This window comes from Prosopis cineraria, unplaced genomic scaffold, assembly GCF_029017545.1.
Source record: "Prosopis cineraria cultivar Desert tree isolate PC_DT_omini unplaced genomic scaffold, ASM2901754v1 PC1160, whole genome shotgun sequence".
Lineage (NCBI taxonomy): Eukaryota > Viridiplantae > Streptophyta > Magnoliopsida > Fabales > Fabaceae > Prosopis > Prosopis cineraria.
The window spans coordinates 1-14,673 of record NW_026556485.1 but is presented as its reverse complement, the minus strand read 5'-3'; the positions used below and the strand labels follow the sequence as shown (position 1 = coordinate 14,673).

General features: G+C 34.5%; 2 protein-coding genes across 2 annotated transcripts; both read left to right on the top strand.

Annotated features, from left to right (window-relative positions):
- The first annotated feature begins 1,629 nt into the window (after nucleotides 1-1,629).
- On the top strand, nucleotides 1,630-9,310 carry LOC129299436 (2-oxoglutarate and iron-dependent oxygenase domain-containing protein CP2-like). The gene is given in 10 exon segments (XM_054937913.1): nucleotides 1,630-2,231; nucleotides 2,234-2,250; nucleotides 3,434-3,481; nucleotides 4,845-5,021; nucleotides 5,158-5,308; nucleotides 5,454-5,540; nucleotides 6,190-6,314; nucleotides 6,959-7,077; nucleotides 7,866-7,977; nucleotides 8,970-9,310. Coding segments are annotated over 10 exon segments (1,179 nt in total). The 5' UTR covers nucleotides 1,630-1,924; the 3' UTR covers nucleotides 9,006-9,310.
- A 791-nt stretch (nucleotides 9,311-10,101) lies between these two features.
- LOC129299437 (nuclear poly(A) polymerase 1-like) lies at nucleotides 10,102-13,531 on the top strand (the record flags this gene model as incomplete). Its single annotated transcript, XM_054937914.1, is given in 13 exon segments — nucleotides 10,102-10,909; nucleotides 10,989-11,066; nucleotides 11,274-11,349; nucleotides 11,352-11,380; nucleotides 12,225-12,287; nucleotides 12,374-12,379; nucleotides 12,382-12,537; nucleotides 12,805-12,908; nucleotides 12,997-13,063; nucleotides 13,194-13,223; nucleotides 13,226-13,259; nucleotides 13,262-13,431; nucleotides 13,433-13,531. Coding segments are annotated over 13 exon segments (1,032 nt in total), but the record flags the coding sequence as incomplete, so codon positions are not given.
- Between the last annotated feature and the right edge of the window lie 1,142 nt (nucleotides 13,532-14,673).

The window sequence follows — 14,673 nt, the reverse complement described above, 5'->3', positions numbered from 1 at the left end:
ATTTTCACTTTAATTCTTTTGGACTGAATTGAAGTTTGAAATTTTTTGGAATCCACTAGTAATTAAGTCCCATCCATGGTTCTTAATTGAAATTCTCCTAAATTAAATCAACCAAATAAAATTAATAACATAAGATTTGTAAATAACAAGAAAAATCTAATTCTTTATGTTATATGTCTATTTATTTATAAGAGTTCATATAAATTTACACTTGTATTTAAAAAAAATTTTACAAGTTAATTAAAGAAAATAAATCAAACAATTTTAAAATAGCTTACTCCTTTCGTCCAAAAATGTAAGACATTTTTAATAGAATCTCATTCCCAATAAAAAAGTTACTTACTATCAAACTAACCCTATTTTTTGATTTTTATACCTATTAAACATCCTACAATAAATATAAAGTCACTGTCAATTGGGATGCTTTTTAAAAAAAGATAATGATTACACTTTGAAAGACTAAAAATGCCTTATATTTTTAAACATCTAACTTCTCAAAAAAATGTATTACATTTTTAAACGGAGGGAGTATATCTTTGCTTTTAAAAAAATAACAATGATTGAAAAAAAAGAATATTATGCAAAAATATCTTTTCTTCCTTTTTTTTCTCTGCGAACATACCTTTAGACATCAACTAGTATATTTTAATCAAGGTATCAAAAACCTAATCATCTATTAAATTGACCAAGGTTAAGGATTAGAAGTTCAATTGGGGTTAACCTGAAGTCAAACTAATTATAATAAAATAATATAATTTAAATAAAAATACATTATTCAAGACTTATAATCTCATATAGTACCACATAGAAGTATAATACAATGGTCAAAAACACAATGACATTTATCATATTTACAATCATCCTTCCATCATCAAAAAGTCTAAAACTAATAATAATTAACACTAAAATCTTCATAAATTTCATTCAAATCTCTAGGAGAAAGAATTAAAACATTAGGAGTTGATTGAGAAAAATTAGAACCACTACTAACATAATCATTCAAGGATGGAGGCTCTAAAATATTCATTTCTTCTTCAATTATATATGACAAGAATTAACACTAATTATTATGTATAAAAATAATTATATATTCATATAATATTAGACTTTTTAATAAATATGAACCTTCGTTGACCTCTCAAAAATTGACGGAGCTATAATGTTTTCATCATGCATAATAGATAACACTTTCAAAATTTGTGACATTATTAGCATTAAACTTTAGAATTGCCTCTTCTTCTTCTTTAGCAGCTCAAAAGTTCAATTGATCAATGGATTCATAATCAATGAAACAGAACTTGTTTTTTTCTTCAATTAACTCCTTTATTAAAATCAAAGAAAATAAATATAACTAATAGAAAATAATAATAAAATTTATATTCATTACAAATATTTATAATTTTTATTTTTATCGATGCTTTAATTGTATATTATAGTATGTAAAAACTAAATCATTTAATGTTTGATGTTACAACGTTTTTTTTTCTTTTGGCATGGACACATTCAAACAAATTCTAATTCATCGAACCACCGCAGGAAGTTTGAGCCGAAAGTAATTATTCGTATTGAATGGGACATGTATAAAACTCTCTCTCTCTCTCTCTCTCTCTCTATTATGTGACATGTCGCCCGGGCTCTCGGTGCCGCTGCTGCGCTGCATATCAGCCGTTTGCGCGTAACCATCACGCTCACTGAAAGCACGTCGATTGCAAATTCATGTTTCTACGTTCATTCAAATAAAATTTGTGTAACCCTGAGCTACGCCGAAGCTAACAGAACTACCAGCTTCAGCAAAACCCTAAACTACAATATAACCGAAAGCAAATTCGCCCGCGCAGGAGAAAAACAGTCCAATTTTCTCTCAAATTGTCCACCTTTGTCGGTGATATGAAGAGCAGTTAATTCACAACTTCGGGGCCCTAAAATGTCGCTCCACGGCGGGCCTACCGACCGCCGGGAAGCTGCCTCGCCGGCAGCCGGGAATGCTGTCTCTGGTGGTGGAAATGGAGTCCTCACAAGCGACTCTAGCAGGCCAGCGACGGTAGTTTCGAGCCAGAGGCTGCGGTTGAATCCGAACAAGGACCACAAGCCAGATATTTACGAAGGTTTGCAGTTGGAATTCAATCCTTCGATTTTTAGCTCGCTGGAGAGGTATATGCCTCCTAGCATGCTCGGCGTGCCTCGGGAAGATAAAGTAAACTTCATGCGGGAGATTTTGCTCAGGTATCTGCCCCCGGAGAGCAGAACAGGGTGCGTTTCACGAGCAAAAATTTTCTTCCACTATGAATTAGCATCTAAAGTCCAAAAATCGTTCATGCTTTTTTAGCTTGCTTGGAACCGCGCATGAAACTCAAGAATGGGAAATGAATAATTTTTTTTTTTTTTGCGGGGGTAAATTTCATGCCTTGCATCTCAACTCACAGGGTAGTAAAACCGCATAAACGGGTGGGTGTTACTAGTTTGTGCGACAATTCTGAATTTACTGGTCCAAAAATATTGATTCTCTCAAGTAGGTAAACGGTTAAAGTGAATTGCTTATTTAGTAGAGACAGATTAAGAGAAAAGAATGAAAGTGTGTCTCATAGACACTTTTATTCCTTGCGTCACTTTTTTTCCCCCTTTTCTTTATTTAGGTGGCGCTTTGCAATTTACCAAAGTAAGTTTCTTGAAGTTAATCTCAACTTGTGAGCGGAATTTGCTCTAAGATGGCACATTAACTCTTTTTCTAAGTGCAATATATTGTTTGTGCTAGAGCTGATGTCTGGTTTGGAACTATGTACTTATGACGTGGTAATAATTCTAGTCAAGCATTGTTTGTCATTCGTCTGTAGCAAGTAAAAAAAAAAAAAGGACTTTTTGGCATCAGAGTATCCGTTAATTTAGTTGTGGTGTCCTTTGCAATTTTTAAATGTTAGGAGTAGATGAAGGTATGGAAGGAAGTTTAAATAATTAAATGAGTAATTATTTGTGTCTGTGTCATTGTTTTGAGGAATTTGTGAATGATATATGTCTTTTAAGAAGTAGAAGTAAAAATCTCAAATTTCCTTGAGGTTCTTTTTTTCTTCTGGAACTTGAAGAATACGCGCTCATTTTGATGGTGTGGACATGGTAAAAGTTTCATATGCAGAGCATGATTTTAATTTTTTGGCCATTCCTGGATGCATAAAGAAGATGAAAGAAAAGTAATAAAAGTTTTGAGGGTGGAGTGATAGGAAGAAAGAGCAAGCAGATTATACTTAACATGAAATTCAAAGTAACATTTTTCCCATATGTAATGCTATAGTAGGTTCTCTTTATGCTTGGGGGCTGGAAGGTGGGAATACTTCTTGAAAATGTGTTTTATGTAATAAGATGTAGTTTATTTTATTTCATGTTTTTTGGTTATTATATCTCACTTATGGCTCATTTTTTTGATGGTTTCATGTAAATCCAGGCTCAAAAGCATAGAGATTACAGACAAAAGATAATATCAAATTATCAGGTATGTCATGTGATCACAATACTATCTTAAGCTTAATTATTTTTTATTTGCTCGGCTGCATGTGTTTGCCCTAATTTAGCATAGAAACTGAACGAATAATCACGGGAGAGAATGGGATGAAAATATGGAGAACATCATGTAATTGAAGTTTGAAAGCAAATGTGCATAAGGAACCTTGTTGTCTAAATCTAAATATCTAATAATGAATCCTTATACTAAAATTTAACTAAACTCTAATCAGGTCTGATCCAAAATAGATCAGTTAGGAAAAAACCTGAAATCAAAACAGATTTGCACAACTTGTATGTTGGCTTAACGTGAGGTTGATCTCTCTCTTTCCGTCACTGAAAGTGTCAGGTGGTGGTTAAATTGATAAATACTTATTACAATATAATGATTAGAGTCTGTTTTTAAATCTCCCTAAATCTTTCTTAGCCACCTCATCCTCCCCCTCCCCTGATGAATAAGAGTTAGGAGCCTACGTTTACTTTGAAACTGCACTCTTCTTGGACGTTTTTCATTTGGTACACATTATTATATCGAACTAATTTTTAACTTTATATGAGACTTGCAAAGAGGAAATGCATTTTCTGTTTATAATTAAGATGTGTCTTGAAATAAATAACTACTTATATAGATCGTGTAAATATATTCTTGTCATTTTCTTAAAATTTGATATAGCTAATTTTTAACTGTATATGAGATTTATGGTTTTTTAACTAGTGAAACTATTTAGTACATAAAATTTTATGTGAGCATGCATTGTTCTTTATTCATAACTATATTTTCACAACTAAAATTGGCCCCGTATATTATATGAAATCTAACAAATGATGCTTACTATTCATGACTTATTAATAGTACAATTTGTTAGCGTCCTTATATTATATACATAAATGAAAATTTATTTGATATGCTGCATTCAGTTGATTCCTGATAGATTTGATAAATGAGGTAAAAACAGAAGTATTATTCGTATCCATCTGAAGTGTAGGAAGTTTATTTCCTCAAAGTAAAGATTAATGTTTATTTTGGCAACTGGAGTTTCAATGATTTATTGCTCATTGCAAATTCTCATGAAATATTCTTCTCGTGCCTTGCTGTGGAAATCATCATGTAAAGTTTGAATTATGCAATTTACCTGGGAGGAGAGCTTGATATCTCCTTGGATGCGATTTATCTCTAAACATGTATGATGATGCTGTAGCAAAACTATAACTATATTTGAAGCAGAAGACTTTTTGAACAAATGGTTTATGTTTAGATTTCAGATATGCTGATGTATGATGATTATCTTACCTATATCTCCTGTATTCTGTTATTTCTAAGCAAGAGTTACAGGTTTTCTATGACACTTGTGCAGCCTTTACACTGTGAGTTGTATGCTTTGAACCCTACAATGTTCTTCGTCCCAGCATTTCTGAAAGCAATCAATGATAATACAGAGCAAAGCTTTAGAAGTATAATGTCTGAGCCCATTCCAGGCATTTTCACATTTGAAATGCTACAGCCTCCCTTCTGTGAGTTATTGTTATCTGAGGTACTTAATCATTTTGACTATCATTTGGAAGTGGTATAAGCATTAAGCAGTATTATTCCTCTTTTAATTTTAAATTTGCACATGCATATCCTTGTAAATGTTAGTTGGATATGTATAATTCTTTTTGTCTTTCTAGATTGAAAATTTTGAGAAGTGGGTGAATGAAACAAAATTTCGAATCATGCGTCCTAACACGATGAATAAATATGGTGCTGTACTTGATGATTTTGGCCTTGAAACGATGCTTGACAAGCTTATGGAAGGTTTTATTCGTCCTATATCTAAAGGTAAAAGATATTTTTTTTATTTACACTCATTAATTCACGGTGATTTCCCTAATTTTGTATGTATATGCCAGAAGAAGCTTATCATCCTCTATTAAAATTTTCATTCTTGGTGCATGTTCAATTAATTAGTTTGGTTATTCTGCAGTCTTCTTTGGAGAAGTTGGTGGAGCAACCCTAGATTCTCATCATGGATTTGTTGTTGAATATGGTAAAGAAAGAGATGTTGACTCAGGTATTTTTTTTCTGCCTGATGCATTTCATTTTACTTGTATACTTGAAAAGAAAACTGTTGATGCTGAGCGTTGTGGCTGTATTCGTAATATTAGCCACAATTGACAAATGATAGTACAGCTTCACTATGCCCTGTGTTAGTATTATTAGCTATAATGGGCACGTTTTTTTTTTTAAACAAATTCTTATTCCATTATGTCTTAGAATGTGTCATAAAATGCTCCCTCTTAAACTGCTTCCGTTTATTACAAGCATCCCGGCTTTATCATCTTTATGTTCCTCATATTCACTAAGGCTATATTACCTAAGAAGAAAGCAAAAATTTATTTGATCATTTCACTGGCTAAATACAATTATACTGTGCATGTATACTGAAGAAGGCTAGGATCTTCATATGTCAACCCTGCAATAACCTTATCTTATTATGGCTAAGGGGCTTGTTGACAATCACAGTTCCTACATCCTTCTTTTGTTTAGGTGTTGGAATTTCTATATATGTTCCAAAGCTCATGCATAATTTATTTTGGGTGAACATATCTTTCAATGATATAAGATTCCGTTACTCCTGATCTCCTGAATTAGAACTTGTCCATTCGGTTTACGATGTATGAAGTAATGAAGTCTATATATATACAATCTTACATTTGTAGGTTTTCATGTGGATGACTCAGAAGTAACCTTGAATGTTTGCTTGGGTAAGGAATTTTCTGGAGGGGAGTTATTTTTTCGAGGAACGCGATGTGATAGGCATGTAAATACAGGGAGCCAGTCAGAGGTACGTCAATTCTTTTTTTCTTTTTTTGCCAAAGAGGTATGTCAATTCATAAAGATGGAATAACATAATTACATAAACGAAGATTGGCATTGAGAGGATCAAATACTTAATATATTGATTCATCATTTTTGGGATACGCATACATAGTTCTACTCATACTTGTAGAACAGGTGATCTTCAATTATTGATTAGGAGAAGAATCTATCTCTATGATCTTGATATTTTGTGATATGCAGCAGCCTGAGTTGTCATAACTGATTTACTGTTTTTCATTGTCTTGAGTAATCATTGAGTTGACTCCAAGAGGAAATGAACATGTAATTCTTTAGAGAACCATACAAATAATTTTTGTTTTGGGAAGTCTCTGCAAGTTGCATAACATTTGCAACTAATGTTATAATGAATTGAAATGGTAAAATATTTCTCATTTTACGTGTTTTAACTGTATTTGATTTTTTTCCTATAGTGGCATATCTTTGTTGATAGTGAAAATATATTATGCGGTTATTTGTGTTTGGGCTTATATTTTGCTCAGATGGAATCACTAAGGATAGTAGTTTATAAGTGCTATGGATATTTTTGGACCATCTCTTATTATACTTCGTATATGGTTGCACACTTTTTTGATGAAGTCATTTAAGCAGGAGATATTTGACTACTCTCATGTCCCTGGACGAGCTGTGCTTCATCGTGGTCGGCATCGCCATGGTGCTAGAGCTACTACGTCTGGTCATCGGATCAACCTACTTCTATGGTGCAGAAGGTGCTTTTGACTTTGCTTGCCCCAATTACTAGTTTTGTAATCCCTTCGATCTAAATGTAGGAGTTAGATGACTAATTTACAATGATTAAGGAGTCAAGTTAATTACTTGTAAAAATGTGTATTGGTTTCCTTAGAATACCCCTTTTTAGTAATTACGTTAGTATCTATCCCTATTGATGGAAACCCCCTTTTAGTAAGTGCAATTAATAGGGATAGTTTGGGAAAAAATATAAATTTCGGAGACAGTAGATTGAGGTCTTACATTCAGGATTGGAACAAGTCCGCCTACTAACTCCTACATTTAGGACAGGAGGGGAGCATCTCCTACATTGAGAGTTTGTCCTTCGTTTTTTAAACTCTGATTTGAATTCTTGTTCTTCAAATTTTAATTATTTTGTGTCTGAAAAGTGGCTTCCTTCGAGAACTAATGGGGGAATGGTCCACTTGTTATATCCTCTTCTAATGAGTTTATGTAGATTGTTCCCAATTCCAATCAAAAGGATATAAATAAAGCAAAACTCAATTGTGTTGTTTATTTTTAAGTTTCCTTCTGCGTTCTTAACCTGTTAAAAAAACCCCCTAAGGCTGCAGCTTTTATGGGTGGAAAGGGCAAAGGTCTTGCATTTCTGTTGTGCAATTGCTGCAGCATCCATCTGCGATGTCATTTCCCCACTCTGAGTCTAATCTCTTTCTTGAGAGGATCAATTACTTTAAACCCATATTGTTTTTTGATTTTTCTTATGAAAGAGAATCAAATTTATGAAATACATTGCATTATTTCTTTGCAGTTCTGTCTTCAGAGAGATGAAAAGGTATCAAAAAGATTTCTCCAGCTGGTGTGGTGAGTGCAATCGTGAGAAGAAGGCAAGGCAGCATTCATCAATTGCCGCTACAAAATTGGTAAATCTTCATCTAATTTTCATTCTTCTAGCTCATGCATCATGAGGCAGATTGTTTGAGTGAGTTATAACTTGTACGTGCACTGATAATGAAGTCTCCAAGTATCGTACTCTGTTATCAGTGTTTCCGTATGAGCACTGAGTCAGAGTTAGTCGACTGCTGATTCAGGGAGGCTTTGTGCTGAACGATATGAAATATTCTTTCTAGATATTCTAAGACATGCACTGTACCAAAGAACAAAAGAGGATGTACTGGAAAAGTAATTAAGCATTTTTTTTCTTTTTGATAGTAGACTTCACTGACAGTAGAGATTATTTTTCCCGAAGTATGGAAGGCAAAGGGTAGACTTATCTCAACTAAGTTGTTACAAACACAAGGGTTGGGATTCGAACCCTTAACTACTTGCTAAAGTAACAAGAGCTTTGACCACTCACACTAACTTTAGTTGGTAGTAATTAAGCATATTTATTCACCCAAGATATTGAAATTGATTTTTTTTTCTCTTGGAAAATGGGTTAAATGATATTGAGCTTTAGTAAATTAGCATTCATATTTCTAAAGAGTCAAAATTGAGTTCTTTTTATAAAATGTATTACATGGATATTAAGGTCTGGTTTTCTGAAGAGGGCAAAATGTTGAATAGATGTGTGTTTGAAGTAGATGGATAGAAACCTTATGCTAGAGTCTGCTGTGTCATTTTGCAAGTCCTGATTAATTTGCCTGGCTTTCACAAAGTTGTTCATTACATATGTATTTTAAATTATATTAAGCAATGTTGTTTGATTGGCATTTTTATTATATATCTTTTGAAGCCACATAATGAGTGACTTGCTGCTGAGAAGTACTCAAGAATCTGTCATCTATCTTGCCTTTTGATGGAAGTGCTTTCTGACTGAAGTTTATTTCTTTTTTCGAGTGAACAAAGTTTATTTCTTTAATCTTTATTGTACCGCTTGAAAATGCATGGCTGATGTTGCGGAATTTAACTGCAGGAACTGTTCAAGAGAGAAGGAGAGACCACCACATAATCCATGTTCAATGGACAGTCATGGTGCTGTATTCTTAATGCAGACAGCAAATCGATGCTGTTGATGATGTTCAAAAGTTTTCTTCAAGCTTCGTCGTCCAGGGGACTGTAATAGTTTCCATTGGAATGGTAGAGCTTCTTGGAAATAAGCTTCCAATTTTCTCACTCCTAAAAATTTGCTATCCGAAACTCTTGAGGTTGTATTTTAGGTCTATGTGCCGTAATATAATGCTCTTTTTTTTTTTGGCCCCTTGTGCACAGACTTACTATTCAATGGCAAGTAGTTTAAGCCTTGGATTGTCATAATTATGTGTCACGTTACAGCCTGCATAGTTCTATCAGAATATATGTAGTTACACAGCATAGCTGTTAGCATATTCAACTTTTGAAGTTGCTATTTTCAATAAATGAGTTGAGACTCGAAGGGATTGAGACCTTGTCAAGCCAGAAAATTTAAACGACCAGGGTGTGTTTATTTTTATTTTTTTTTGGATGAATTAAACGACTGAAGTTTTAATCGGTTTTGGGGGTTATCATAAAAAAAGATTAAGGATTGGCGCAAGTACGAATTAGTCTATTGAGATGAGTGTCAAATAAAATGATTTTTTCACGCATTACTGTTTTATTTGTTCACAGCGGTGTGAAATGTTATAATTTTATATTCAGTCAAAATTACTTTACTATTATTTAAAAATACCCTACATGACGAAATTTAAATGATGATAGAAGTGAACATTTGGAGAAGTCAAATGATATTAATGCCATCAAAAAGGACCAATTACAATGTAAGTCACCGATGAAAAAGAGTTTGAAAATATGAAAAAAAGTCAACAAGCCATTAATAGAGCAGAACAGCCGGAGCATTTGGTATGTGCATATCTCGGTCAAATAAGTCCGCCTTCTCCCGATGTCCTTCCTAGTTGAAGGATGAGGAATTATCAGAGCAACCTCTAATTAGATTTATTAAAAAAAAATTTATTTTAATAAATATAAAAAAATAAAATTAAAAAATAAATCTGGACCGTCGACGGTCGACTAGATTTTTTCATTTTTCCCAATGCAGCGATTCAGTGAAGGTGCGGAGCAGGAGAGGCGCAGAGGAGGCAATCCAAAAGTCCGATCATTATCTGCATTCTGTGAACCAAAAAGCAAACCCTCAGTTTCTCTATCTATGTCTGCAATCATTTTGACAGTTTTTCTCTCCCTTATAACTCAAACTCTCTCATCACTTCTTCCAGGTTCTTATTTCTACTATCTTGGAGATTTGGGTTTCTTCCGTGGCTGACGTGCTGCACCCACAAGAATTGTTGAAGGCAAAGATTTTTCAAGATTTAATCGCGTGCCTTAACTTTTTATGGGATCCATGATTGCTTGGTGTTTATATAGTTTTCTTGGGTTACGGTTTTATCCGAATTGAAATCCCCTATAGTGGCTTTGTACTTTTTTTTTTTTGGGGTCCTTTGGTGATATTTGGAAGGAAATGATTCCCGATTCCTCTGTAATTGTTTCTTATAGTTTTCTATGGTCAAGACTCCGCATGTTTTATTTATTTCAAATAGCTCGGAAACAAATATGTACGGAATAATTCACAGCTTTGAACGTTCCCCCGATACTGTATAATAAAATCATCTCATTGTTAGTAACCCCCCCCCCCCCCAAAAAAAAAAAAATCTTGTCCATCTAATTTATTTTTCTGGGAAAAAGACTGACAAACAATCTATAACTTATAATTCCCTATCATTGACGCACAAGATATATTATAATAAAAATTATTTGCATTTATTCATGGGGAGTCCCGTATTGAGTAATCGCAGCAACGGGCAACCGCTATTAGGTATCACTGAACCCATTTCATTGGGTGGGCCAACTGATTACGATGTGATCAAGACCCGTGAACTTGAGAAGGTTCTGTTCACACTTTCTGTTCTTAATTTTTTGACATTTTGTAAGCGTTTCATACTCATTTTGGATTCTGGATGTTCAGTATTTGCAAGACGCAGGACTGTATGAGAGTCAGGAGGAGGCTGTGAGCAGGGAAGAAGTGCTTGGCAGGCTAGACCAGGTTGAATTAAATTTTCTCGATATCATTTTAATTCTGTGAAGAAGTTAGAAAAAATATATGGCATTTCGGGAGGTGAAGTTTACCTGAGTGGCTGAATACTTTTTTCTTTGAATTTTTTTTGCATTTCTCTTCCGACCATTTTGGAGATGTGGAGGAACTTCCCATGCATTTTGTCTATTCCATTCGTGCTTTTGTATTATGAACTAGATTGTGAAGATTTGGGTTAAAGCCATTAGCCGTGCAAAGGGAATCAATGAGCAACTGGTGCAAGAAGCAAATGCCAAAAATTTACTTTTGGCTCCTATCGGTTAGGGGTACAAAGCTGTTTCATAATTTTTCCCTCTGGCACTCTTATATAAATATATGTATATCTATTTTGTCTGTTCTTTTATTTCCTCGCATGCTTGTTGGGATTGTCTGACCAAAGTAAGGCAGAGGGATCATGGGTACTTCATAGTCAAATGGCAAGCCACTTGTATTTATATCTTAAAGAACATCACATGATTTTCAAAGTTTGGAACAGGAAACGAAGTTATGCAGGGAGGCATAACCCCTTTCCAAACCATTGGCTCTAGAATATTTTAGAGATCCAAGGCTCTGAACAGATGTTATTTCACTTTTTGAAACTTGTGCTGTTGTGTGGCATGAACTCATGTTTGAAGTTGATTATGTGCATATGATGGATTCGGTATGTTTTGTCTAAGTAGTTGTTGATATGATATCTATGGCGTGTGGACTTTATGATTAATTTGAATGTATTTGTACATTTTTTTTGAAAATAATAATTTGTAGAGATACCTGTTTGTCTCCATTTTTATCTACCATTAGAAATGGATGTGACATGATAATTTATTAAGAGTTCATGTCATTTTGCATTTAAGTTTGATCATTGTTTATTGAAATGATTGCTAAGTACTCTCGAGGATTTGATTCCAAGAAAGGATTTTTTGAAAATTTCCAAGGGCACATTAGAAAGTCTGTCTGATAAACTATAATCTCTTTCACATGCATCCATCACAATAAACTAATGCAGAAATTTTGATGCTTGAACCACACACAAAGTTGACTAGCTATAAACACTTAGTATATGTTACCTTGAATAAGTTTGCATGATTGCATCACTTTTCCTTCTTAAACTTTGCCTCCCATATTTTGTAGGTGCATGGTCCTGGAGCAGATATAGACGCTCTTTGTGTGGCCCCTAGATATGCAAGCAGAGAGGTATGAGCCAAGCATTTGTAATGAGAATTTAATTTTCTATGTTAATATCCTATGTCAATTGAAATTTTTATTTGATTTGTCCTTAGGAAGATTTTTTTTTAGTGAGCTACAAAATATGCTATCTGAGATGCCAGAAGTAACAGAATTGCACCCTGTGCCTGATGCACATGTTCCAGTGATGGGATTCAAGTTCAATGGTCTTTCCATAGACCTCCTTTATGCAAAGTTATCATTGTGGGTTGTTCCAGAAGTAAGTTGTTGATGCAAAAATGGTTATGCTTTATGCTCAATTGTTGTTATTCGTCAAATTCCGGTCCTTCTTAAGCGTTTTTAAGACATTTAAGTGGTATCAGTTAAATTGTGAAGTCTAGGCTTTCAAAAGTGGCCTAATGTGTAATATATCTTCCTTTCCATCATTTTCTGTTGCATACTAATTGCAACACACTTGATTTCTTTTGGTGATGGTTGTATTTATCTATTTTTACTCCTTGGTCATACTGGATTCTTTGGGGTGCAGGATTTAGATGTATCACAGGATTCAATATTACAAAATGCAGATGAGCAGACTGTTCGCAGTCTTAATGGTTGTCGGGTTACTGATCAAATTTTGCATTTGGTTCCAATATTCAGGTAGGGGCTATTGATTTGGTGTGGAGATATATTTCTTGTTATCTTTTTGTGTTATTTGTTGTTGATTAAAGTTTTTATTTGAAGTGCAGAATTTTCGAGGCATTAAGATGTGTGTAAGATTTGGGGCAAAGCGCCGAGGTGTTTATGTCAAATTGTATGGCAACACTGCTGCACATTGTTTGCTTGCCTTTCCTTTGTGGCCTGAACTTGTTCAATGTATTCAGTTTTGTTCTTATCTGATGTACCTAATTTGATTTCTTTGTTAATTCTTCTCAGGTTTCAGGCTTTCTTGGTGGTATAAATATGGTGCATTGCTTGTTGCTCGAATATGCCAGCTTTATCCAATGCCCTCCCTAATATGTTAGTATCTCGATTTTTCTCCGGGTATACACTCAGTGGCGTTTGGCCAAATCCAGTAATGCTTTGCAATATTGAAGAAGGATCTCTTGGACTTCAAGTTTGGGATCCTAGAAAATATCCCAAGGATGGATATCATCTAATGCCGATAATTACCGACTCCTGCTTATCCTTGTATGAACTCCAGTTACAATGTGTCATCAAGTACTTTGCGCATTATGTCAGAGGAATTTCAAAGGGGAAGTGAAATATGTGAGGTATGATCTTATGGCACGAGAAATGATTCTCTTTTTGGCCAAACCTTGAATAATTCTGCTCAAAATTTCTTGTTCAGTGTACAAGTTTGTTGTATCTATGGTTCAATCCTATGATGGGGACCCAAAGTTGGTGTTCCCACATTGTCAAAATTATGCTAGACGTACGTGGAAATTGAATACCATTGTTTGATCATCTAGATATCTCTTTGGTTCACCGCATTTGTTGTTCTTACTTGATGCACTTTAGTGTAATAATCTGTCCCAGAAAGTTGGGAAGGAAGATTCTGAATTACTATATTTTTGAGGTAGCGTCTGCTTCCCCCTTCCCATATAGGTAACCATCAATTAGTATTAGAGCCTGTTTGGTGACGATTCTGAGGGGCTGCCCATGAAAGGTTCTAACTAGTAGGAGGCCGAGTTAAAGTTATGGACTATGGAGTGTAGCTGTTGGGATGTTGGCTTTCCATGGGGGGCTAATTGAAGGACTTGGTAGTATGAGATGCCAAGTCCTACATTGAGTAGCATGAAATGCTCATTGGAGAATTAAAGTAGGTTGGGTCTCCCACATCAATAGCTAGGTTTTGGGGTAGGTTTCCCAATCTCACTTGGTACCCACCAAATAAAGGGACCTGATCAAGGAAATAGTTGAAAAGTACAGAAATGTAGCAGTGGAATTAAATGAGGGGAAAATTCTAAGGTTTTGGATATTATTTATCAAGAAGAACCGAATCAGTATTAAAACAACTCACTAGTTCTGACCAAAAAACCCTATCTCCCCTTAATAATCACTTCAGAACAATTCAGCAACAAAAACAGGACTCAAACACACTTGCAGCAGTTCACACACCCTCTGGCATTCAAGAGGCTAGTTCTCCTCCACTTCACCCACCATGAGACTACTAATTCTCACGATGTGGTCCTAACACAGCCCATACTTCCAATTAGACTTCTAATCACATCACTGAATCATGGCTTACTGTTCCTTATGGCTAGGCTGTGAAGAATAAATATCTGTACCAATCATAGCGTTCCCCATTAAGCTACCCTTCTTCTCTAACTCCTCTTATAGGTGAAATCATGAGATTTATCACTATACAAGTGTTATTTATTTATTTATTATTTATTTTTTTCGTTATTTACTT